Consider the following 25,337-nt stretch of genomic DNA (forward strand, 5'->3'; position numbering starts at 1 on the left):
TTTCAATGCCCACCTTGTCACTCCCAGTCAGACGAACTTTCCTAACCACCTCTTGAATACCTGCTTCCTGCACTGGGGCACCGCCTGCGCCGGTGGCGTCTTTTACTCTGCTTTCACGAGCTTCCACAACTAAAGGCTACTGAAACCCTTCTGTCCCGGGAGCGCTGGGAGCAGCCAGCAGGAGAGGTGCGGGCAGGAGAGATGCCGGCGGGAGGAATGCCGGCGGGAGGAATGCCGGCAGCAGAGGTGCGGGCAGGAGAGATGCGGGCAGGAGAGATGCGGGCAGGAGAGGTGCAGGCAGGAGGAATGCCGGCAGCAGAGGTGTGGGCAGGAGAGGTGCAGGCAGGAGGAATGCAGGCAGCAGAGGTGTGGGCAGGAGAGGTGCAGGCAGGAGGAATGCCGGCAGGAGGAATGCCGGCAGGAGGAATGCCGGCAGCAGACGTACGGGCAGGAGGGGCCCGGGCAGGCGAGCGCGGCCGCGGGGACGCGCCGGGAGGCGGCCCCGGGCGGAGCCGGAGCGGGTGGCGGGGCCGGGCCCGGGGGCGGAGCGGGCGGCCGGGGGCCACCATTGGCTGTCGCTATGCGGTGCCGGCGGCCGCCCCCTCCCCGCCGCGCTGAGGGGCTCTGAGGGCGCTGAGGGCGCAGCCGGCGGCGCGGCGGCTCCATGGAGGCGGCGGCGGCCGCAGCAACAGATGCGGCGGCGGCGCGTCCCTGCCGCCCGTAGCCGCTGCGGGGCCGCGCTGCGCGGGGGCCGCCGCGGCCCCTCATAGCGCGCCGGCGGCGGGATGGCCGGGCCGCGGCGGGCGGCCGGCGGCGAGGCGGGCACGGCGGGCGCGGCGGGCGGCGGGCAGGCCATCGTCTGGCGCAACGTGGTGCTCATGGGGCTGCTGCACCTGGGCGCCGTCTACGCGCTCAGCCTGGTGCCGCGGGCGCAGATCCTCACCCTGCTCTGGGGTGAGTGCGGGGGCTGCGCTACAGGTGGGGCGGGGGGCGAGGGGTGGCCCCCGGCGGCAGCGAGCCGCGCCTCGGTGTCCGTGTGTCCGTGCCCTGTTTACTGGAGCGGTCGCTTTTGTTCCCGAGCCCCCCCCATCCCGGCCGCTCCCGGGATGCCATTGCCAGCGCCGCGCCGGGCCCTCGGTTGCTGTAGAAACAGGAGGCGCTCTCCCTCCGGTTACATTTATCAGGTTTTTTCTCTTAAACTCCCCTTCCCCCTCCCCCCCCAGCGGATGTTTCGGTTTAAAGGTCTGATGGAGAATATCTTTTCTAGATGGTTGGGCTGTTTCCCCTTGTTACTTTCTGAACATCTGTGTTTTCCTGCTCCGGTTTGGAGTAGAAAATTACCTCGTCGTTTCTTTCTTGATACGTCTTCTCATTGGGGGGTGGGGGGTGGGGGGGTGTTAAAAGTCGAGGAACAGCTTTAAGATGCCGGCACGGAGAAGATGAATCCGGCGGTGCTTTCTGAGGTGAGATGGCTTGCTGTGCCTGTCTTCTTTCTAGCCGTGAAAAGCCGAGGATTCAGTTTGGGAAAGAGAATATGAAATACAACATCTTTTCTTCCATCCTACAGCGAGGTCCTCTTTTCTCTACAAAAGAATGATGCTGGGAGATGAGCTACATAGAAGCACTGCAGTATTGTGCTGGGTCTGTCAGGGTTTGTGAGACTATGTAGATGGTGAATGTCAGCATCATCCTTCACCAGAGAGATCTGTGTATCGACTAATATAAATTTCGGTGGCCAGGAGGATAAAAACTTGAGTGCTGCTTACAGCTGGTGCAATTTTATGGGTAAAGGACCTGCTTTGGAGAGCTTTTTGAGTGAGTGGAGAACATAACAGCCTGGGACTGTTTTATACAAATAGAGGAAAGAAGGGTCTCTGCTGCAGGAACTCACAGCCATGGAATTTGGATTGTTAGGCTGCCATCATTAGTGTTGAGGTGGTGTTCACAAGCCCCAGCCAAATTCTTTAGAAATCAGGTTTATTTCTTCTGTTTGAAGAAGTCCTAAATCTGTTTTTCACTGGTTCGGTTTTTGATATTCAGTCTGTCTTAAACCCCTAAAAATAGCCACCATTGCTGTTTGCAGTTGGGAAACGAACCTTTCTGTCAGCTTCTCTCCTCTCTTTCTGTGTCCCTGGAGGGGACCTGGATTTCACTGGCTGTGTGGTTTGCACAGTCCATGACCTGGCTTGCTCATGACCAGAAGAGGTTTGCTGGGTGGTTTTTTTTTGCATAGTTTCCTTCTGTGAACCCTACTCCTCTCGCCTCCCTATTCCTGGTTGTGTTCAGGCTGATTTCATAGTTTACCTTGGCCATAGCTTGATGGTCAGGGAGACCAGGAGAGTCTGTGGGAGCTGTGTGGCCAGAATGCACAGCCTGTGGTCTACTTTCAACCCCTTTAGGTCCTGTAGTGTGCAGGCAGGTGGGCTTTCTTTTTCTGTTTTGCCTTTCCAAGAAGACAAGTTGAAATCATCTCTGATTTCACTTTGCTTAATTACAGAAATCCCCGAGACTGGAGCCCAAGGACAGAATTGCCTATTCAGGTCTCCATCATGCGAGGTATTTTTTCCTAGTTGAGATTAAACAGATGCTAAATAATAAACAGGTCTTAATGGCTTTGCAACTTAATGCCTTTCTTGCTGAAAGTGAGAGCCTCTCATTTCTTGACATCGTTATTTTTAACAGCCACCCTAAAGCAGACCACAAAGTATTTACAGGAGTTTGGTGGGTGGTTTTTACAGGGGCTCCACAGCAGGGAGGGAGTGCATTGGCTCCAGCTGTCCTGGACAGCTGGACACTCCAAGCTGCTTTCGCATCTGGCTGCTGCAAGGTCTGCTCCCCTCAGAGGGGGTGAGCAAGGTGAAAGTACAGACTCTCCTGCTGAATATGTCAGACAAAAGTAGCTTTCTGTCAGACTGGAGACCTGTTTCTGAGGTCCCTCTGAGAGACTCAGGGTGCATAAGAAAGAGTGGCTGTTGCTCTAGTTAGCAAACCCGCCTTGCTTCACTGTGGAAGGAGCCAACCAGTAAAGTTGTGTCAGAAGGAAAAAGTGTCGATCAGATGTTTCCCTTGCCCTCCCCAGTTCTCCATATCTCCTTCCCTGTGTGGATCAGCTGTGAGGCTGCCTTTCTGTGGGTGCTGGCTGCCAGCCAGCCTTCCGAGCAGGGCTGGCACACTGGCAAAGTTGGATGGCAGGTACGAGTGCAGTGTCAGGTAGTGCAGGGATGTGTGTACGCTGAAGGGTGCAGATGGAGGAGCTGCAGCCTTCCATGCATCCCTCCGTGGTTTTCTTTCTCTTCCCAAGCTTGCCTCAGACTTGGGAAGCTTCCCAGTGACCCTCTGCAAGCCCTTCCATTGCTCCCTGCCATGTTCCCCACCACTGCTGCCCCCCGGGTAAGCTGTGGGAACAAGTGTGCAGGGAGTGGCACGCTGGTGCTGGCTGTGACCTCCGTGGTGTCTGGCAGGAAGCGGGCAGCTTCCCATGACTCACCGCTGCCTGCTTGGCTTTTCACTTTCTCCTCCCCCAAGACATCCACCTCTCGGTGCGTTCTCCCCTGGGGGTCTGGGTACAAAGCCTCCCTCTGTGCAGGGTTTGCTTTCCTCCTTCTCACCTCCGAAGGCAGTTGATTCACCACCAATTGCAAAGTGGAGCTGAAATGCCACTGTGCCACCTAGAAAACAGCTGTTCAAGCCAAACTGCCTGCTCAGCAGGGCTCATTTCCATTGGTAATTTATTGACATTTGTCCAGCTGTACATAATAGAAAATGGAAAAACGCTGCCAAGCGAAGGCTCAGCTGGTTGTTTACTCAGGATTATCTGTGCTCCTCTGTTCCCATTGCCTCCCACGCTAACACCTTGAGGCCCATGTTACAGCTTCCTGCACCCCACATGGAGCCAGGGTTGCAAAGGGATCCCAAACAGCAATCTGAGTGGTGCAGAATTGAGGATTTGAATTGGTGCAGATCTGGGAATTGGGTTATCTTTCAAGGGAAGTACAGATAAACTGGTTAAAACATAGGCTTTCAGGGCCATCCCAGTGCCTCTGTGGAATTTGATTTCAGTCCAAGCTGAACAAAAACAATAAAATTACTCATGTCAAAATTTTCCATGAGCTGGGAGCTGCTTTGACCCAAGAGGCAGCAGATGGTATGTGCAAGGCATTGAGCAGCCCTGGGCTGTGCCCATGGGACAGCCATGTAACCAGCCCAGAGGATTTGGAATGTCCCCTGCTGTGGCAGCCGCATCGGGCTCACTGGGACCTCTCTTGCCTTGCTCTTTTCCAGCCTGACTTGTGGTTTGGTGCAAGGATGTGCAGAGAAGACCCTGTTGCCTTCCCCTTTCCTTCCTAGTCAAGAACTGGGCAGCTTGCAATCTGTGGTCCCTCCTTCTTCTTGGTGCTTTGCTGTCGTCTGTGCTGTTTTGTAGCTGACAGCTGCTGCTTTAGGGAATCTCTGCACTCTGGGATTTGTTGGGGAAATGTGCCTTGAGTCTTGTCTGTCCCCTGTCCCACCAGTGGGCTTGCTGGGCATGGCCAGCAGGTTTGCCAGGGTTCACTGGCCATTCTGCAAAGGCCAGAGCATGGTGCAGACCAGGCCTCAGGGAACTGGCACATGGATGTTCCCCTTCAGGTCTGTCCTTGTCCACCTGCTTTTGCAGGGCTTGGAGCTCCTGGTGCTTCACACCAGAGAGGTTTGGAGGGCAGGCATCAATCACCATCCCCTGCAGACTTGCACAGGGAACCAAAGCAGGGTGGGAGCCCCTCGCTGTGAGTGGGGCAGAGACCAGGGATTGGCGTGATAGGAGGTCTGCTGGCTGGGCCAAGCATGCAGGTGCCCAGGGAGTGAACCTATGCCAAGGGGTCTTTGTGGTCAGCTGGGGCTGTGGATGAGGCTGTGGTTCGCTGATGTCCTCTTTTGGGCTGGACATGCTGCACCACCTTCCACAGGCCAACTGGTAGGACACTCTGTGCATGGCTCATCCTCTAAGTTAGTAATGTGCTATTAAATGATGCTTCTGAACCAGGAACCTCCTTGCTTCAGCCAGCTCCATTCTGTTGCAGTCCCAGTGAGGTCATCTTTTTGTTTTAGGAAAGCAAACCAAAAAACTCTGAAATCCATGTACAGATGACAGGACCCGATGCTAACAGCTCCTAGCAGTTTCTTTTGGTGGGCTCATGATAACTTCTTAAAGACTCCATTCTGAGGGATCACGTGATGTGTAAGGGTCTCAGATTTTGGTTGGAAAAAGGTGCTCTTTAGTCTTCATGGAGGAAGTGCTTGAAGTAGCCAAATGCATTTTAGGAAATAGAACACTCCCTAAAAAATTAAGCTTTTTACCTGTTTTAAAACCTTCTATTTCAGACTGCTGAGCATTACTAGTACTCACAGATTTAAAAACTGGCACAGACGTGGCCACCCAGAAACCCCATATCACCTGGATGTGTTTGGCAGAGCTGCCTGCAGGACGAGCGGATATCAGTTCACAGCCGATGTGCCTTGCCAGAGCCTGGGGCTGGGGAGGAGGACGGCCTTGCTCTAACGGTGCTCACATGGGAGGGGAGGCTTGTTGCTGTTGTTTTAGCAACTTTTGGGAGGTGTTTTAGTGCTCTTGAGAACGGCAGATTGTTGATGCTCAGCCGTGGCGGGCCCTGTGCCATGCTTACCCACAGCTTTCCCCGCGCACGGGCGCTGGCTGTCTGGGAGCACAGACGGAGCAGCGGTGCTGCCCAGCTGCATCCCCAACAAGGCACAAGCTGCTCCCCGGCAAGGGTCTGGATCCTGCTGCCTGGATGCCTTCAATAAAAGAGATTAAGGCAATGGTGGTCTCAGCCCTTTGGGTTATTGTGGTGCCCGGAGGGCACCGCCGAGATCGGCGCTCCTTTCTCAGGCCTTCTGGTGGGTGGCATGTCTGTAATGAGGCACATGTTGCTGTCGTGCTCTGCAGATGTGAGTTTTATTGGTCTTGCTCATTTCGGAAGTCTTGGATATTCTTGAGTGCCACCTGCTGGCTTTCTGGTTATTGGCTGGTTTTAGTCCTCAGCCATTTCAAAGCACAGTGTTAGAAACTCTGCACAGACAGCTGTAAATAAAAAAATCCTAGCTCCAAGGAAGTTCCACTTGGTACCTCTGAGACTTCTGTGGATGAAGAATATTGTCTCTGTTTCACAGACATGAAATGGTTCATGAAAACATCTCTGTCTCTCCTGCTGCTGCCCTGGCAGGAGCCCCCTCTGCATCCTGGAAACTGGTTATGCTCAGGTGATTTCTGTAGGCAAGGTTTTGGGTCAGGAAACAGATAGCAAATGTGTTCTTCTTGGATACCTGTGTGGAGGTGTCTGCAGCCACCTCGTTGGGAACGGCTTAATGAACAGACAGACCTTTTCTCGCCTTACTTCCAGGAGAGATCTGTCTGTCAGCTCCTGACCGTGAGCAGGGAGCAGCTCTGGGAGGTTTCTGTGGAATACAGGAGGCTAGCCTTGTTGTCCAGCATTCCACCATGCTTTCAACAGCAGCTGGTCCACTAGATGATGAGTGGAGAAGAGGTGGATCATCAGAATGGTAATTGCATCTCTAAGGTGCACATCTGCACCAGGGAATAGCCCTGCTTATCTCCAGAGCAGTTTTGGACTGGCTTTTCCTCCTCTGGCCCATTTGAAATCATTGTTTTACAGCTGTCACTCTTAATAGTCAAGTTCTTATCATGTTCCTTCCCTCCTAGCATCAAGAGCTGATCTGCCATCATCTCTGACAGGAACAGAGTCTTTTCTCAAACAGTGCTTCTCTCCTTAAAAATGGGATGAGTGCTGGAGCTGAAGATGGCTGTAACATGCTGTTCCCTCACCCTCCCTTTCACGTTTGGGAATGGTCTGAGCTCTGTGTCCATGGTACAGCTCGGGAACATGCCCTCCCATGTAGCAATGCACAGACAGAAAAGCATCACAGAATCACTTGGGCTGGAAAAGACCCCTAAGATCACTGAAACCAACCATTATAGCCTACACTGCCAAGTCCACCACTAAACCATGTCCCTAAGCGCCACATCTACACATCTTCTGTATTCCTCCAGGGATGGTGAGTCCACCTCTTCCCTGGGCAGCCTGTTCATGGAGCAGGTGTGAGTGGGCAAGGTCACACGAGAGTGCTCCTGTGTCTGTTCCAGATCCTGCTGTGAGATGCCCTAGTAGAGGGCACTCCTGCCTGTCAGATGTTTTGCCTTCCCCATTTTTCCCCTCCCCTCTTGTTTTAACTATTGCTGGAAGTGATTCCTTAAGGCCTTGTCTGAGAATTTCACAATGCTCAGCTGTAAGTATGTATTTTTATTCCCCATTGTGGTTTCATCCCTGGTGCATTGGTGGTGATCTGTTTAGTTTCCCTCTGTCCTGTGTGTCTGGTGGTCACTGTGAGCGTGATAAAGGAATGGGGAAAATAAAATCTGGGTGTGTGCTGATCCCTGGATGCATGTGATGGTCCTTTGGTCCTGTGGGTTCAAGGTACTCCTGACGAGTTCCCACAGTTGGGCAGTGTGAATGGCTGAGTGAGCAGTGAAGCTGTTCCTCTTTGGACACCGGAGTGTTCACCCATCACAAAGCGCCGCTGGGCCTTTGGCTGCACTGACCTGTGCTCCAGGCAAACCTGAAGAACCTCAGGCACTCTCTCCCTTTTACCTGTGCCATGAGGACAGAGATGACAGCTGGATCCAGCAAAGGTAAAAATTCCTGTTGCTTCCTACTGAATTTGGCAGGATTATTGGCATCTGGGCTGTCCCCTGACATCGTGGGCTTGGCAGAGGCATCCCTCTGAAGGAGCCCCATGAAAGAAAGGTTTGTTAGCACCCCCAGAGCTGGCTGTGTCAAACACACAGAAACCCAGCCAAGGGCCACAAAAGCCTTCTTTAGCTATGGTCCACCAGCCCCTGAGCTGGTGCAGGCAGGCTCTGGGGAGTCATCAGAGATATGTGGCTCTAGCTTTTTATCTTTGGCCACATGTGCATGTGGGGATGGCAGTACACAGGCTCTGAGGAATTTCTATCAATGAGTCAGGATGGACTTTTCTGCAGGTAAGAGAAGTGCATTGGTTGGAGGAAGCCTCAGGGGTCTGGGAGCAGATCAGATGCTTCTTCTCCAGGAGATGCCACTAGGCAGAGCAATGTGACCCATGTGGACCTGCTGGTCTGGGATTGCTGCAACTGCTGTCAAGGAGGCAAAAGTGTTGCTCTCTCCCCTGGGAGTGCTGTGCTGGGAAATGTCAGCAGAATTTAGTATGCATCCTCATCTCTGCCTCCATCTTCCCTCCCTGCAATCACAGGAACTAACATGCACTTGTAACTAACACTGATGTTACAACTGAAGCCAAGCAATTTCTTGTAATCAGATTTTATTTTTACCACGTAGGCTAACAATAAAATGTGCTTCCCCACTGCAGAGCTGAAACATTAACAACTGCTGTGCTAAGTAAAGTGAGGCTGATGTGAAAAAGAGGGGAAGACTGTCAGATGCTGGTATCAGGAATCCTGTGTGCCATCCCTCTTGTGCAGGGGTCTCAGCACCAGGGGGATGGGGATTTCTGGAGGGAGGCTGAAATGAGGATCTTTCTCAACCCAGTTTTGGACACCAGCTTCTCAGATGGCGTTCTGAGCAGCTCAGAATACAACAACCTGGCTTTGGCAAATGAGAGAGCTCTTCTTGACTGGACTCTTTCTTATGCCTGGCTTTTTGTCTCTGTTCTTTGGCTGACTTTGTATTTTTTACTGTTTCATATCTTCCCCAACCCAATCTCACTGTAGTGCTTTCTGTGCCCATGGGATCCTGTTGTGTCAGTAGAAGGGATGTGTTGGGCTCCTCCTACTCTGCCCTGTGCACCTGGAGTAGTTCACAGGATATCTCCTATCATGGCCACACAGTTGGATCCCTGAAGGGACTTGTGCCCAGGCCCTTAGGTGGCATTTCAGAAGAAAGGGAGAAGGCATCTGGAAGGGGTTTGTGCTGATCTATCCAGCAGTTGCTGCAGTCCAGGGCTGGCATGGACATACAAGCTCACTGTGCCACACTGGACACCCGAGAGCTTGGAGAGAAGCTGGAGGCTGGGGTGAGACAAGGTGTTTCTGAGGCTTATTTCACCTTCTTCATAAATGAAGGGGGAGGAGTTCAGATGCAGATGGGCTGCAGCTCATGTAGAGAACAGCAAAAGTGGGTCCTGATGGGAAACACTGGTTCCCTGAACCCAGGCAGCACATGGGGCAGAGGGAGAAGAGTCCTGGGCTCCCATGTGGTGCCTGTTGCTGTCTTCGGGGGTCTTTCAGGCAGGGCCACTGCCAGGGCACTGGGTGTTGGATGGTGGCACAAGTTGGAAATGGCAGCATCTTATGAAAATGTCAGAAACTGTGTGTTTTACAGGAGACTGAGGGTATGAAAAGGGGTTTTGCCTTTTAATAATTTTTTTCTTTTTGGCCAGACCATGACATTATAACTTTTTTCTACAATGCTGGAAGGTGTAGAAAACAGGACTGTAGGTAGAAAATAGTAGGTTTAGAGAATAGTGGTAAGTGTGGAAAATAGGACTTTTATAGTCAACTGAAGCAATCAATTGTAACAGTGGTCATAGCTTAATGTTTTCCTTCTGAGCTGCCCCTTCCCCTGCTGCAGTTGGTTGGACTTGGCTGCAGTGAGGCAGACGTGCAAGTGTGGCCAGACCTCCTTGCAGGAGCCATAGCGAGGCTGTCCTTGTTTTGCATTGGCTTTGGCTCCTGCCTCTGCAGAGGGATAGCCTTGTGTGCTTGAGCTGGCTGAAAAACTGCCTGGCCACTATTCAGCAGGCAGATGAAAGCTGGCCTCCTGATGCAGTGTGTGCACTGGTGGTGGTGGGGAAGTGTGTGGGGGAAGTACAAAACATCTTAGTGGGTTGGTGGAGGCAGAGACCCACCCAGTGTGTGGGCCCTCTCCCAGTGCTAGAGCTCATTATGGGAGGAGAGCTGGCTGTTTGTGCTGGAATAGTGAGTAGTCATTTGGGGAGCATGGTGAGCAATCATCTGGTGAGTGGTGCTGGAGAGCTGACAGCATCAGCCTGCCCACCGAACTGGAGACAAAGGTCTCCTCCTCTCCCCTGGCACCATCCTCTGATCTAGGAAGCTGACTTGCCTGCTGCATGTTCAGCTGGATGCCAGGGGCCTGTGCCTTCTAATTTTAATGAGGTTTAGTGCTTCCAGCCCAACTCTGAGGCTCAAACTGCTAGGAGAGAAAGTTGGAAGAGGCTACTTTTGGCAACATTTTTTTTTTTTTTGAGCTCTGTTTGGTTTTGGAAGGGGGAGGAAAAGGTTTAGCAGCTGATAGCACACAAGTGAAGCAGACACAAAGCATCCAGGCAAGATGCAGTCATACAGAAGGACGGAAACATCATCTAGAGAATCTTAAGTCCTGAGAAGTCAAAACCCTCAGATCTCTGCTTCAGCAGAGGGAGGGCACTGGGTCAGAGCAGGGTCTGTCCCGTGCAATGAATCCTGTTCAACAGGGAGCTGGGACAAAGGTGCTGCTGCCTTCCCAGGGAATCGTGCCTGGAGGCCCAGCAGTTCAGGAGGGAATCACTTCCTGCTCGACCCTGCTCCTTTCCTGCGCCCATGCCTAAACATCATGAAAAGTGGAATCTTTGAGTTTGCCCAAGTCACAAGTACGGAGCGTGCTATGCCTTTGTTTCTAACAGCTGAGAAGCTGCTGTTCCCTGGCTCTGTGCTGTGGGTGGTCTTGCCAGCGTGCACAGCATGGGCTGCAGGGTGAAGCCATTCCCCTGTCGTGTACCTGGTTCTGTACAGGGCAGGCTTTGGCCAGTGATGGTCAGGGGTGCTAAATAACTAAACTTCCTTCCTTGAGGCAGAACTGGCTGCTGCATGCAAGGCTCTGAGGTGCCGTGCTAACGTTAATGCTAATGGCTATTTCTTTACCCTGTCCTTGAAAAAACAGAGACAAAATTGGCATTAATTCTTTCTCGGCATTTTTAGAGCACTTAAAAACCACCAGAGCCCTAGTCAGCGTGCGGATTGAGGACAGCAGTGAGGTCACTGGGAGAGAAGTGAAATCTGCCCATGGTTTTGCGATGACGCAGGATTCGGCTGAGCTGAGGCAGGCTACTCATAAGCATCAGAAATTTCAGAGAAACCAAAGCATCTTCCAGCCTTCTCTTTTGATCTAAAAATATCTGTAAACTGTTCGACATCTTAAGGCAATCTTCAGTTGCTGGTGCGTTCAGGGAATCTGTATTTGCTTCCTAGGGGAATTTTAGCATTCGCTGGAATAATTGCTGTCAGCCATGATTTCCATTGCTCTATTGGCTTTATTTGTGTCACATTGGCTGCAGTTGTCAATATGAACATTTCTGCTATTCCAACTGGAATAAAGTCTTTTGTATACTCAGCCAAAAGTGCTGGCTCTGGGGAATGTTCCTGAAAATGCATACGCAGGCATGTGCATCCAGGCAGAGACAGCCTGGATTTCATGAGCTGGTGATGGCAGGGCCAAAGGGATGTGACAGATGGCTTCTCCCTGAGCTCCTCCACCACAGTACAGAGAGGCAGGAGCAGGGCCTCATCAGAAATCATCTTCTCTGCAGCTCTAAAACTCCGCTTCCCCTTTGCCTTTGATGTGCTTCCTCTTATCTCTCTCTCTCTCGGTTCAATTTAGAGTCGCTCAGAGAATGTGTAGATCTAATTTTAGATGAACCCGTTTCTGGCCCAAGATTTCACATGTTTGGTCTCCACAGGAATGCACAGCTCCCCGTGAGAGCTGGCATGACCTGTGTGGTGGGCGGCCCAGGGAATTGGTGCTGCTGCGCGACAGTGCTTTTTAATTCTCATTTGCTTGTTTGAATCCAGCCCAAGGAGCTTTTGATGCCAGCCTTTGATAGTTAGCAGGGCTCAGTGAGCAGTATGTTGGCTAGCAGAGCGGTTTTTCCTTCCCAGGGACTCCAGGGGCAGAGCAGTAATTCAACATTTCTTCTTGGCAGCAATTTAGGGACTAAGGTGAAAATTTCTTCCTCCTTAGTAAATGTAGTTCCAGGTCAGAAATAAGGCTTTTTTTAGTAGGATGCTAATCCTACAAAAAATTGGGATTAAATCCTGTATTACTGCTCCTCAGCATCTCTTTGCTCTGCAAAGAGATCTCCAGGGTTTCCCTGGAGTTTAACAGTAGAGATCTAATCTAGATCTAGTAATAATGACCCTGGCCCTCCCACCAAAGCAGTGTGTGACATCAACCAGCACATTTAACTGGGATGTTTGGATTAGACTGTTGGTATGATTTGGTATGTAGGAAGGCTTTCCATTCTGAGGGCAGACATGGCATTTTAAGAACATATATCCCCAAACTTGGTGTTACCTAATGAAAGCACAAAAAAGTGTACCAGTCACCATGAAATTATTGGCTGCGTTTCTGTTCTGAGCCCTGGTTTTGAATCAGAGACTCTTCCATTGCTCTGTGCACAGTGAAGTGGAGGATCTCCAAGAAGTTCAGAAGTAGGTGCAGCTACTGAAATGGGTGGCAGTGCTGCCCTGAATTTCAGTGGGAATGGAGTTAGGTGCCACTCAATGCTACTGGAAGTGCTTTCCCTGATTTGGTCAGGTTAGCTGATGTGCTTCGTTAGTCCTAAAACTGCCACTGAACAACAGCAAAAACCCACAAGTGAGGAAAAGAAGGCAGATGAGAATATGCAGATGTAATTTAATTTTTAGAAAGCAGAAAACCACCCCCGTAAGTTACAGGAGTGTTACATATTTGTAGCCATCAGCCAGCTTTATGATGTTTGCTTTGTGCTCGAGCAACTTGCTGTTTGTACTTCTCATGCAGTTTCTTGTAGCCTTATGGAATACCTTGGGTTTGATTTGTTCGGTTAGTAAAATTCCCTAACAAGCAATTTTTATCTGACTGATAAGCACAGGATGGTGGTGTGGAAATGGGCAAATGTTTCGTGTCCATCCCTGTTATTTTTAATCCTCAAATAGTTATTTATACAAATAAGTCAAGCTGTGGTATCCTTTTGTATACAGGGAAGGAAAAAATGGCCTGTGCTGAGATGAAAATTTCTTGGAAGCTTGCTTGAGACTTTGCTGGCTGCTGTGGAGAGAGTATTTCCACCCAATGGTGTCATGTCACGAGACATGCAACAGCATTTTTTTAAGGTCAGCTGTTTTCAGCTGCCCTCTTGTTGAAGAGGTAACAGGTATGTACAGGTGAAGCACAGCCCTTATGTTTGTTAATTTTTCTTCCACAAGCAAAATATGTACTTTCTTTGCCATTAGTGTGTTCAGAATCCATGTCTCAAGAAATTACTCCTGCCTCTATCCATGGGATCATGCCATGGGTCCTTCAACTGTGTGTGTGCAAAAATGTACAAGCCTTTGGTGAATATAACTTCAAGCACTCCCAACCTGGAGCTGGGAATGTGTCAGATCTTATAGGAAGTGTTGGGAATGTCATCGCCCAGCAGTGAGACCTCCAGCAGAATAATAGGAGTGTTGTGTGTTCTGAAGCTGTCCCCGAAACAGTGGCAGTAGAAGAGCTAAGGTTTTTACACAGTAGCAATGGGAAGCTGAAGACACCACTCAAGGAACAGCTCCTTGCACACCTACAGATATTAAGGCTGTGGGTTGGTTGTGAGGGGGGCTTTGCATGAAAGGGTTGGCAGGAAGTGACTGTAGGCAGAAGCTGTGACACACACCTCGGGAGAAAGGCGACCACAACCAGAAATCAGATGGACTCTGACAGGAAGTTCAAACAGGATATGTTTTTGTGGCTGGAGTACAGATTTCTTCTACTCTGTATCTCACCACGGCCAGCACACTGGATGTTCTTCTGGTCCGTGTTTCGTTGTTGGTGCTTCTGGCTTTCTTTGCTTCTGGCTCGTGATCTTTCTGTCTGCCTGAGCCCCCACGGGGTGACAGAGGAGAAGCACTGAGCAGTCTGAAGGGGATCTGGCAGCCCCAGCTAAGGGTCTCCTGCCTGCAGACTTGGGGCCATGGGAACAGCAGCTGTGTCAGGGCTAAACTGTCCATGAGAGTGGCAATTCCTAGGAGGGAGTGAGGCTTGTGCATCTTGTTCTGAGCTCACTGTGCTGGGCTTTGCACCAGCACAGGAGTAAATGGGGCTCACTTCCTCTGAACAAGACATAGAACCAAGGCCCTGACCCTTGGTGGCTATCTTGACCCAAGATCTGTCACCTTCCTAGTAGGAGCAAGTGTGATAACAATTCTGGGACAGCATCCAGCCTTGATAATTACTTTTCACATAGTCTCTGTGCAAAATGCCACATCTTGAAGTCCACATCACTTGAAGTGTGCAGGCGCTGTTAGTGCAACAGTAACTGGGCTGCATTGTCTTTTTTTCCCTTTTTAATTTTTTTTTTAATTCTTTGGTCTCCTCTGAATAGCAACTCCCCTTACCCCCCTTGGAAGAAAGTACTAGGCTAGGTGAGCCACTGTTCTGATCTCACAAGGCGTGTCCTCTGTCTTGTTTGAAGTGGTGAGCAGTTTCCCACGCGTTTTTTCCCCCACTGTTGGTAGTGATGAGACAGAGGTGATCTGGGAGTTCTGCCCTGCTTCCTGGCACTGGGTGTTGTGTGTCCCCGTGCTGGCCGAGATGGGATTTGGAATCGCTTGACTTAAAACCAAGTTGGTGATGGGCTGCATCAGCACCAGCAAAACATTTGTTACATTTTGGAACATGCAAAAGGTTCAAAGGTTCACAAAACTTATCCAGTCCCAAAGTCTGTTTTGGATGATAGTGCTGTGGTGGGATCTGTGTTTGGAACAACTTGCACAACCCCAAACGGTGTCAGGTTCAAAGCAGTCACCTTGCTGTGTTTGAATGCAGTGTTCAGATCCCTTATTTCTGCAAGGCACTGTGAGGTGCTAAGCCACATGTGAGAGAGATGCCATCAGTGGGACTGGCAAGGGCTGATTCCCTTTCCTGCTCCTGCTCGTGCTGTCCCTCCTCTCTGTGCCACCTGTGCCCAGGCACGGATTGCCTGCACTGAGTGTGAGTTGGTGCCAGGCTCCATGTGTTGCCACCCCATGGGAACAGCTGTGTGACGTTATTCTGTATATTAAAGATGGTTTATATATTGACAGTAGTGCCATTGTGAATGTGCAATTGATTTTGTTTCACTGCTACTATTTTCACGTCTGGTGCATTGTCCCTCTGAGATAATTGGGATTTGCTCCATCTAACTGGGTTATGTTTGACATTGGTAATGTGTGGATAGTTGCTCTCCCACAGTGTCTCCTTGTAATCTGTGCTGAAGAATGATGTCCAATCATCTCATCACTTTCAGGAGCCAGCACTGTGTGTTCAGATATGCAGAGTGAACCCAGTGCTTGTTGAGCATCTTGTTTTGGTTGACTTGCCTTTTTTATAACCAAATAAAAGTCAAAATCAATTTGGAATACACTGGATTCACAAACAGTGAATACATATCATGTTTCTAATGTGGTCCAAGGTTTCAGAAACAGGAGAAGTTCTAATTTTGATATTCAGCATACAATAGAGTTGAAATTTTTTGGAGGGGTGAGAGCTGCTCCAATTTAAGCAACCACTTAGAGCAGAATATGATTTCCTAATACCCTGGGAAGTAGATATAGACCGTGGCAATATGTCTCTGTATCTTCATAAGAGACCAGTCCTCTGGACACTGAGCTTTTCAGAAGAGTTTGGCACTGGGCTTAGTAAAGGTTTTCTGGAAATCCAGCCATGGGGGATAATGAGTTGTTCTGGAAAACATGGCTCAAATGTTCTTTGCCGTTGATCTTCCATCTCATACATTTTTAAACAGTTTGCCTGGTATGGTTTCCGTTGCTTCTGTCTGACAGTGAGATGACACCTCTGTGCCTGGTGTTCAGAATCACACTGATGTCTTGCTGCCTTATCATATTGCACGCCGAGAATATTTTATGAGCTGTTGGTGATCCTCCTTGTAGGCCTCTGCTTCCCCAAGATTCTCATCCTCGTTGCAGATCCCTGTCTGCAGTTATCATTCCCCAAACTACAATATTTTTCTTTGTCTGTCCAGGCAGATCTTTACTTTGAGCCTTGCTTTCCCTGTTTCCACATGGATCCTTTTGTGTTTCTTAGCTCTCTCGCTGCTGTTCCAAATTTAGCATCATCCGCAGTTGTAATTAATATGCTGTTTGCCTTTGTTTCAGGTCATTAATAAGGATGTTGAATAAAAATCTTCTGCCTATTGATTCTGGCATGTTCCCATAAATAGCATCTGTGCACAGGCACAGTGTACTTGGAAGCCTAGCAACCCGCCAGCTCCCTGCTTGCATAGTAGTTTAACCTCATATATCTTGTCTCTCTTGCATCCTCTTCCTGTCCCTATGCACTGGTTCTCTCTTTTGTCCTTTTGCACAGGCTGACTTGTTTTCTTTTTCTCCTCTTCCTCGCTGTTCCCTCTCATAAGTGCTTCTTCCACTGCTCCAATTCAGAAGCATTTTGCTTGTGCTGTGCTCTGTTGAGTGAGCTCATGGTTGGAAATGCTTCTGTCACACCTTGTGCTTCTGCAGGGCTCCAGAGCGGGGAGAGTGTACTCCCTGTCCAGGGGAGTAATGTGTTGGGATCCCCCTCACCATGGGGTGTTTGCTCCATTAACCTCTGGTTTGTGTATTGCAGAGCTTGCAGGGTGTCAGACACAATGGAAGAAGGAAGTAAAATTCCTATGTTTGAGACTGACTGCCAGGAGGCCTTCAGAAAGAGTAGGGAGAAACAAGGAGGAGCCCACTTAAAGCCTCTGTTCTTCTGGATTAAACAATCTTTCTTTTGAAGGATCCTGGTTTAGGAACCATATCCTGGTTTACCTTCTAGTCAAAGGCCTCTGAGGGACTGGTGTTGGAGTTGTGCAGAGCCCAGAGCTCTTGGCACAGGCTCCGCTGTTTCAGGTGCTTGCACCCAGGTCTCGGACTTTTCTTGGACCTGCAGCAGGCCCTAAATCCCCCTGCAGAGTTTTGGGTCTTCATTGGGATGAATTGGCTTCAGACAATTGTTCTGAAGCATATTCAGATCAATGGGAGAAAAATGGGCTTGACCAAAGCTAAAGCTCCTGTAATTATTGCTTTGAGCAGACGGTGATTCAAAGCAAACTGTAGCCAGCTGAAATTCTCTAAAACTGTGTGAACTTGGGGCTTCACCACCTCTCCAGGCCAAGCTAACTATTGCTCTGGGGAGCTGCAGACATGGCACACAGCATTCCCACACCATCCTAGTGGCAAGGGAAGATCATTCAGCTCTTGTTCCAAGTAAATTCTCAAAAGTAACAAATTTACAGTAGCAGAAGCAGGCCCAAGAAGGCCCTGCAGACCTGTAGATCTTGTCACAATATTCAGAAGGTGCAGAGGTGTGTGAGTATGACACGTGCCTAATAACATGTTATTTCCTTGTGAGTGTGATTTTGCTTTGATAAGTCATCCTGGTTGCAGAGTTAGCTAACTAAAACATGCAGAAGACTAATCTGGCTATTTTAGCAGCTTCCTCTTTGTACATTAGGTATCCCACTAAATTAAAAAGAAATATAACAGAAATTGTTTGGTTTCTGGGTTGTTTATTTATGGTGCTTTTCTTGTGGGTTTTTTTCCCTCTTTTTCTGCAATAAATATTATTTACTCTTTATTACTTAGGAGACCTGTTTATTTACAGGTCTAAGAGGGAGTTTTCAGTGTAAGGGGGAATTGCTATTGACTGGGCTGCTTTGCTCCATGTTCTACTCCTTTTCTATTTCATGGAGATGGTCATACCCCACACACACTCCCCACCCCCCAAAAATGAGACAGGTAGGTAAGTAGTGGCTCTCTTGTCATGTAGTTACTGTAGCTGTGCATGATTAATGTAAAATCAAATGGTTGATAGTCTGATTTTTGTTTTGAGATCATAATTTATTCTGCAAAGGAAAGCTTGAGACCTATCTTTATATGGCAAATATTTGTCATCTTGGCTATTTATACATTGGGAATTAGTGGTCAAGTAATATTTTTAGGCACTCTAATTGCTGTAAGAATCACAGAAACTTGCTATCACCAAACAACGCATTTGTCTGACAGGATTTGTTTCTGGTCACTAAACTCTTGAGTAATTTTGTTTGTTTGTTTCTGGGGATGTTTCAGCCCTCAGGATTTATATTAGGAAAATTCCTGCTCTTATGATTCCTCCTCTGCAAAGCCAAAAAATAGGCATGTTGCGTGGGTATAAAGCCCCAGCGGCTTTTGCTTGATCACTGCAGTAGAGGGTTGGGGCTGGCAGGTCTCTGGAGGGCTGGAGAGGGCTGGAAAGTGCTGTGGCCCAGGGAAGCCCTGGGAAAGCCCCATTTGATCAGGACAGCATGTTCCTGGGAAGCTCTGAGGGTATTTCCTAAGTCTGGCACTCATTCTTGTTGGCATTTCTGCCTCGCTGCTTCCAGTCTGCACAGGTGAGAGCTGGCTTGTTCCCAGCTGTGGCCTTGGGGAGAGCCCAGAGTGCTGGCTGCCCCCTGGGAAACAGGCATCCCCCTCCTCTGGCTGGGGCACAACAGGGGTTAGTCCCTGGCCTGAAGTACAGCCAAGCTCACCTGGTCATGGTCCAGGGCTGGGGACCTGCTGCCTGTGCAGCAACAGCACTCCTTTCCCTCTACCCCAGGGTTTCCTGGGAAGTGTGAATTGGGAATAGTGCTGGAATGGGGAGTGGGCTAGGAGGTGCTGTTCAAAGGCATGGACACACAGGGTGGCATGTCGACCCTAGGGTAGCCCCCAGACTCCTAAAATGGTGTTGTGTGTTCTGCTGCAATGCTGGTGGTGTGGAGTGGGCTGAATGAAAGGGTCTCTGAAGCTGAGCTCTGTAAGAGCTGAATCATCAAGCAGCAAAAATCACTTGTATTCAATGCAGCTATTCCGTGTGGTCTGTGTATCACCTACACTCAGCCTCTTTCTTGCACTGGACAGAGAAGGGAAGCAAAATCAACCTTAACGTTGCATAGACCTCATTCTACCCATTTATCTTTAATTCTGGTTTTAAGCAGTCATTCACGATTAAGATGGATGAATGCCTTGAGAAGCACTTGGTCGATTAAATGATCTGTTGCTTTGAAGTGGTTGAAAAGCCCTTTTGTGCTTTAAGGAAGCAAAGAAATGGCTGAATGTGGAAGATTTCAGCCCATGACTAGCATGATGTTAAGCAGTCATAAAGCCCACAGACAATATTTTCTTGTAATGATTCAGGACTCTAACCTTAATATTTTTATGTTAGCTGGGTAATGTCAGTATTCTGTGTGTCACAGATTTGTTCCCACAATTACAGTCACTTGAGTGATTTGGAAGGCCTTATTTAGTGATGTTTCTGCACAGCTCAACATCACATACAGAAAATGGAAGGATAGGTTTTCCCTAATTTCATAGGTCCAAATCCTTGCTCTGACAAGCCATGTGCAAGAACTGCAAGACTGCAGTGGAGCCTGGAGTGTTGGGGTGTTGGCATTTTTACTGATGTGAGACTAATCTGTAAATCCAGCAAAATCTGTAAATACTGTGAACAGAGAACGCATGATTTTAGGTAATTTCTGTACCTCCCTTCAGGCAGATAAAAATTTTAATTTTGTGATAGACTTCAGTGCACAACTGCACAAATTAGCTTTTTCTGGGAGTAGCATGAGCACTGCAGCCTGCTGAAAAGGAGAATTGTTTCTTTGATGATGGCATCCAGAGCAGGTTTTAGGGAGGCATCATCTTTACTGGGACCATTCTGATTCCAGTTGTCTGTTGCGAGGAGGGCTTTGGTTTGCTGTGCAAATGACAGGGAGATGACAGGAATTTGGGTCATGTACATAATGTGAAGCAGTTTGGGTAAATCTGTTTTTGATGGATTCGCCACTGGAGTGGATAAGGTCCATGTGCTTCTTCAGTCTGCGGGGGTGACAATCAACATGAAATATGGTTGCTGTTATTTTACCGAATGTCTTTCTATTATATTTTCTCTCAGATGCTGTAATTTCAAGCACTGTGAGTTGGGAATTGATAGCAGGACACAGTAGACACCCACCTATATGTACATATTTTTGTTTTCTTTTTGCAAGGACGGATGTTTTACATTACACAGTGGGAAAAGGTGATCGTGAATTCCTTTCTAGCACGTCTAACTGGGTTCCCCTGCTGGACAGACTCTTGTGCAGACACAGGTAGAAAACCCCCTTATGGGGATCATGTTTTCCCTTTTTGTTCTGTTAACTCTGTTTAGGTATTTGAAATAAGCTGTTTTAACCAAAACATTTCCGTGTGTGTAGGGTGGCAGGGAGCCCTGGCTAAACAACACATCGCTGCAGATGGTGCAAACTCATTTGAAGTTGTCCTGTAGTACACTTGGTGTTTGAATCTACTCTTGGTTTAATTTCACACTTGTAAAAAGAGCCTGTCCTCCTTAGGCACAACATGAGAATTCAACACCTATGGGAGGGAGACATAAGAGCCTGCATATTATGACAGCTGGGTATCTTGAATGCGAGTAGTTGTAAGTGGTCCAGTTTATTTGGGACTTACATAATACTTTCCTCCTAACTGTTCCCATTTTCTCTCTGGTCTCTCTCCAGAAGGAGGAGCAGCTGTTCTTCCAACCCTTTCCCCATAGCCTCTTCTTTTGTTGCAAGTCAGAACAACTCAGGTTACGGATCATCCATCACATGGGAATTCAAAGACACCAGAGGCGCAAACAGGGGACACATCAAAGGAGAAGCAGTCAATGCACAGATGTGTGGCTCGAGTAGGCAGGCCTGGGTCCACTGTCTCACTCCTCTGCCCCAGCCAGCCATTCCCCCTGCCTCTGGAAACACGAGGTTAACTGGCTGGAGCATGTGGGAACACGGTCCTTGCTGAAAGGGAAACCAGGGATGCAACTATGCTGTGACGGTGGTCAGTGGGGGGGTTATTTTAGGCATGAGGGTACACTTGTTTGAGCTGTGAGTCCACCATGGAGCCAATGGGATGAGTAAGGAGCAGGCCTGCTCTTGTGCTGTCTTGGCCATCTGAAAAAATGCTCAAGGCAAGTTTAACTTGGTCAATTTTTTAATTAAGGGAAGGAAAAGCACTTCCTGAAACTGAGGGAGATGGAGAATGCTCCACTTCCTGATGCTTTTTTAATACCGAGTCATGAGCTACTGACGATGAGAGAAAGTTTTATTGTGGAAACTCTGGCACAGTTTGCATCTTTAGGGATGGGGTGTGATGCTTTTAAACTAGCTGAAAGATCAGACTCAAGCAAAGACCTGTCTGGAGGAGGCTGGCAGTGTCCTGGTGGGAAAGTTGCTGCTACTCTTCTGACGGGAGTGGTGAACTTTTACTGGATTGTGCTTGGCAAAGGCACACTGCATAAACACGGCATGGCATGGTGCTTCAGTGCTGGCAAACACTCTGAACAAGCACTGGCTGAATGGGGAGGGCTGAGAAGTGGAATGATGTGCCCCTGGGTCTGTGAGGCAGAGGTGGGCTGAGAACCTCACCTCCTGTCTGCCCAGCCTCGTCTTCTGAGTGACCTTGCAGGTGTAAGCAGGCAGAGGCAAGGATCATCTTTACATCAGAGAAAGCAAAAATAATGGCAGTTGGCCCTGTGTTTTGTTTTTGTGTCTTCCAGCATATTTCTGCTTCCTGATGACAGCTCTGGGCGTGACGGCTGGTGCGCATCGCCTGTGGAGCCACCGTTCCTACAAAGCCAAGCTGCCTTTGAGGATCTTTCTGGCTGCAGCTAACTCCATGGCTTTCCAGGTGGGGTTGTGGTTGGCTGTTCGGATTCTTGGCCTCCAGGCAGCTTTCTCTCCTGTGCAGGTAGCCTCTCAGCTTAGAGGCAGCAAAAGAAAGGAAAAAAAATACCGGCAGAAAGACATTTATTTGCTGTAACACATTCTGCTGGCTCAGGGCATGCACAGCCCCTCTCACTACCCACATAAAAGTATGGATTAGATAGTCCAGGAGCAATAATTATTTAAGGATCACACTGAACGTGCCCAAATTGGGGGCTCAGCCCCCCAGCAGCCTATCTGGGGCACAGGTCAGGCCCCACACTTCACAGGACAGCATGGAAACTTCTGTAAGGATGAACTTGGTGCAAATATGTCTGCATAATCAAATGCCTTTGCTCATCCAGGCAGTTGGAGACTGTGTGCCCAGAAAGGAGAGCAGGCATCCTTTCACAATCTTAATTTATCTCTGGTTTATGCAGTGTTTTTCACCAGTAAAATTCAAATACATTTGCAAAGGAGTGTGTTACTAGCTCTGTACTTACTGGTAGGCAATCTTAGACCACAGAAACATTTGTGTAACACCCAGCTGGTTGTAGGAGTTAGCCCCGAACCAGTGTGAATTTGGTTACTCCTCTGGCTGGTAAGGATAGAGATATGAACCTGTAATAACATTAAACTTACTGAGCTTGGCTGCCATAAGCCCTTGTGGTACCATGTATGTGCTGTGCCTTGAGTTTTCAGCTTTTTTCCTTCAATTGGTTGGTTGCCTTTTTGTTCATATACCTTGACAGAGGATGAAAAGAGTCCCTTTATTCAATTCTGTACTGTTCACTTACAATCTTTGATTTATTTTTTTTTCGTAAGGTGAAAAGAATTAATTTTGTTAATCCCTCTGGACATTACAAAGAGCACAGTGCTTTTTGGTTGAATGTGGAAGTGCATCCATTTTGACTATAACCTTTCTTTATTCTGAACCATACTCCAGCTGCTGCTCAGTTCCTTCTAGAGCTTTACAATCCCTTTGCTCAGTGTGTTAAACAACTGTTTTGAGTTTTGAGAACCCCCTGGTACTGTGCTCCTGTTACACAGCTGATCTTATCTTTCATAAGTAATTTAAATTAATGTGTTGAGCTGGTTACAGTGAGCCTGCACACTGGGATTTCATTGCGTTCTGCTCCCCTGTTGCCATGGATTTTGCTCTCAGCCGCGTTGGCCTCATCACAGCTTTTGTCTGAGGACATGGTGTGATTCTGAGGCAGGGAAGTACTTCAAACTAAATTCAGGCCACCTTTGTGCCCTTCATATCAGAAAGAAAACGAAAGGTCAAATTGCCTGCTCTGAGTTTTAAGCAGTCTGAAGCCTGCTGCTAATTACCGTGACATCCGTTGCCTGATAAAGGCTGTTTTTACCACCACAAACTGACAGTGAGTGATGAGTTTTCAGGGACATCTCCTTCATGTTGGCTGTGGGAGGAAGAGGTAGCACTGGAGATACCTACAGCGTCCCTGGTTGTTAAATATTGAGGAAATATGCAGACTTCTTGAAGGACAGAGGAAAGAAACTTCGCTGTAGACTTTTAGCTTGATGCTGTGTGGGCTGTGACGTGCTGTACTTCCTCTGAAATACCATCAGATGCAGCCATTTTTGCTATGTGGCCTGGTGCATTTTTTTTATGGTTGGAGCATGCTGAGCTGTGTTTCTTCTCTCCATCTAGAATGAAGCTCTCACAATTTTGAAAGACTGTGCTTCTTGCTGTCACATGTCTGTTTCAGACATAGGTAATACCCGGCTTATCGATCTCCTCGTCTTTGAAGTTCCAGCATCTCAGCTGGGACGTGCTGGTGTCACCACTGCTCACTGCCTTGTGCTGATGCCATCGCTGTGACACAGGCTGTGTTGTTCAGCTGAGGTTGTGCTGGGTGCATTTGTGCACAGCAAGAGTGGCCGTATGGAAATCTGTGTCAGCACACTGAGACTGTTTCATAGCCCAGTCTATTGACACCTTTCAGTCTGCGGGTTTATTAAGGGAATGCTTAATGAAACCTCATGTCTGCATCACTGTCACAGCATGATACTGTCACTCTCTGCTTTGGAAGGGATTTCACCCCTGTGCATACCTGAAACTTGATCAAAAGCTACGTGTTCCTGAAAAACTGGTTGCTATTTATACGCTCGGAGCATATTTAACACATGCTGTGCTCCAGCTCTTGGTGTATTTATTGTCAACAATTCTGGCCTCTGGCCTTTATTTCCTCTTAGCCTTTGTGGGTTTTAATTAGATTCATTTCAGTTGTTTCACAGCTTCCTAACCCTTTCATCTGGGGAATCATGTCTTTTGCCAGCCCTGCAGGTGTTTGCTGTGGTATGAAAAGCCAAGGTAATTTCTCACGGTATCATTGCTTTTCCTGGTTGTCTGCTGTCCCACAAATAATTTATCAGGTGCTCTTGTGACAAACTGATCAATTTTCTCACTTGAAAAATTATTTCTGGTTAAGAAAGAGGACCTTTTCCAAATGTGCTTCTTGCATGACCCCGTTTTATTTTTAAATTACTTAATCTTGGCATTTTCCAGTCATATGGATATTCTCACTGAAGGCACTTGAAGCAGTGTAGAGGTTTTCATTCCCTTTGATTTCTCCAGGAAGGTAAAGGTCTCCCCTTGATTTCACTGAGGACTTTGGTGGCTTCCTTTGCTTCACTCAGTTTGCTTTGTTTTCTCATGCAAAGGGATAGTTAAGATGCAACATACTGGAATGCTGGCAAGGGGCTGATCTTCACTGCCTCCTCTCAATGGCTTAGATGAGTCAGTGCTGCAGAAAAGTGTTCCCCTCATCCCCAGCCCACTCCCAGCATCACTGTGTTCATGACATGACAACAGAACAGGGCTGAGCAAAACTGAGTGCAGTGGAGCTGAGATCTCTCTGGGGCTTTTGTTCCTCACTTGTCCGTTGTGTGCTCTTGCAGGCAGAGAGCATTTCTGCAAAGCTGCAGTTGGACATGGAGGCATCTGAGCTGGATTCTTTAGCTGCTCTTTGCAGTTGTTCCTGGAGTCCCCTCCAGTGCTTTCTCTCAAGTGTTGGTAGCTGAGAGAAAGAGCAATGATTTCTGCAATGCTTTCAGCATAGGGCTTTTGTCTCACAAAATATACATACAGACAGTTGCCATCAGCCTGTGCTTGCTGTGTCCTGTGGTATATTCAGTGCCACGATGGCTGGTGCCCTGCACTTACTTCAGAGACACTGCAAATGGTTTGCCCGGTTCTCCTGGGAGCAAAGCTGCTGTGGTTGGTGGTTGTGGGTGCTGTTCTTAAAATTAACCCAAGCCTTTCCCTCCTTTGGGTATTACTGCTTGGGTACCTCCCTGAGTGTGCAAAGATGGAAATAGCAGAGGAAAGCACACTCTGCTAAGAACTTTCCAGTTAAAGTTCACACTCTTGTGAGCATTAACTAACATTTCCATGTTTTGGTGCTGGTGTTGAGCAATTCAGTTCGTACATGAGTATGTGGCCTGAGGTTTTGCAAGTGTTGTACGTGCTTACAATGCCCTGCACTAATAGCTTGGCACCACTGCAAAAGCCACCAGTTTAGTCCAGTGCATTCAGCCAGTGCATCCTGCAGAAC

The 25,337-nt window shown here is 48.5% G+C and overlaps 1 protein-coding gene across 1 annotated transcript in view; it reads left to right on the plus strand.

The window, feature by feature from the left end:
- Positions 1-785: 785 nt before the first annotated feature.
- SCD5 (stearoyl-CoA desaturase 5) overlaps positions 786-25,337 on the plus strand; it is a 31,464-nt gene continuing 6,912 nt past the window's right edge. Inside the window, exons 1-2 of the mRNA XM_017837628.1 lie at positions 786-954; positions 21,612-21,742. Coding sequence (XP_017693117.1) covers positions 786-954; positions 21,612-21,742 — 300 coding nt within the window. The remainder of the gene's footprint in view (positions 955-21,611; positions 21,743-25,337) is intronic.

This window comes from Lepidothrix coronata, unplaced genomic scaffold, assembly GCF_001604755.1.
Source record: "Lepidothrix coronata isolate B3197 unplaced genomic scaffold, Lepidothrix_coronata-1.0 Scaffold307, whole genome shotgun sequence".
Lineage (NCBI taxonomy): Eukaryota > Metazoa > Chordata > Aves > Passeriformes > Pipridae > Lepidothrix > Lepidothrix coronata.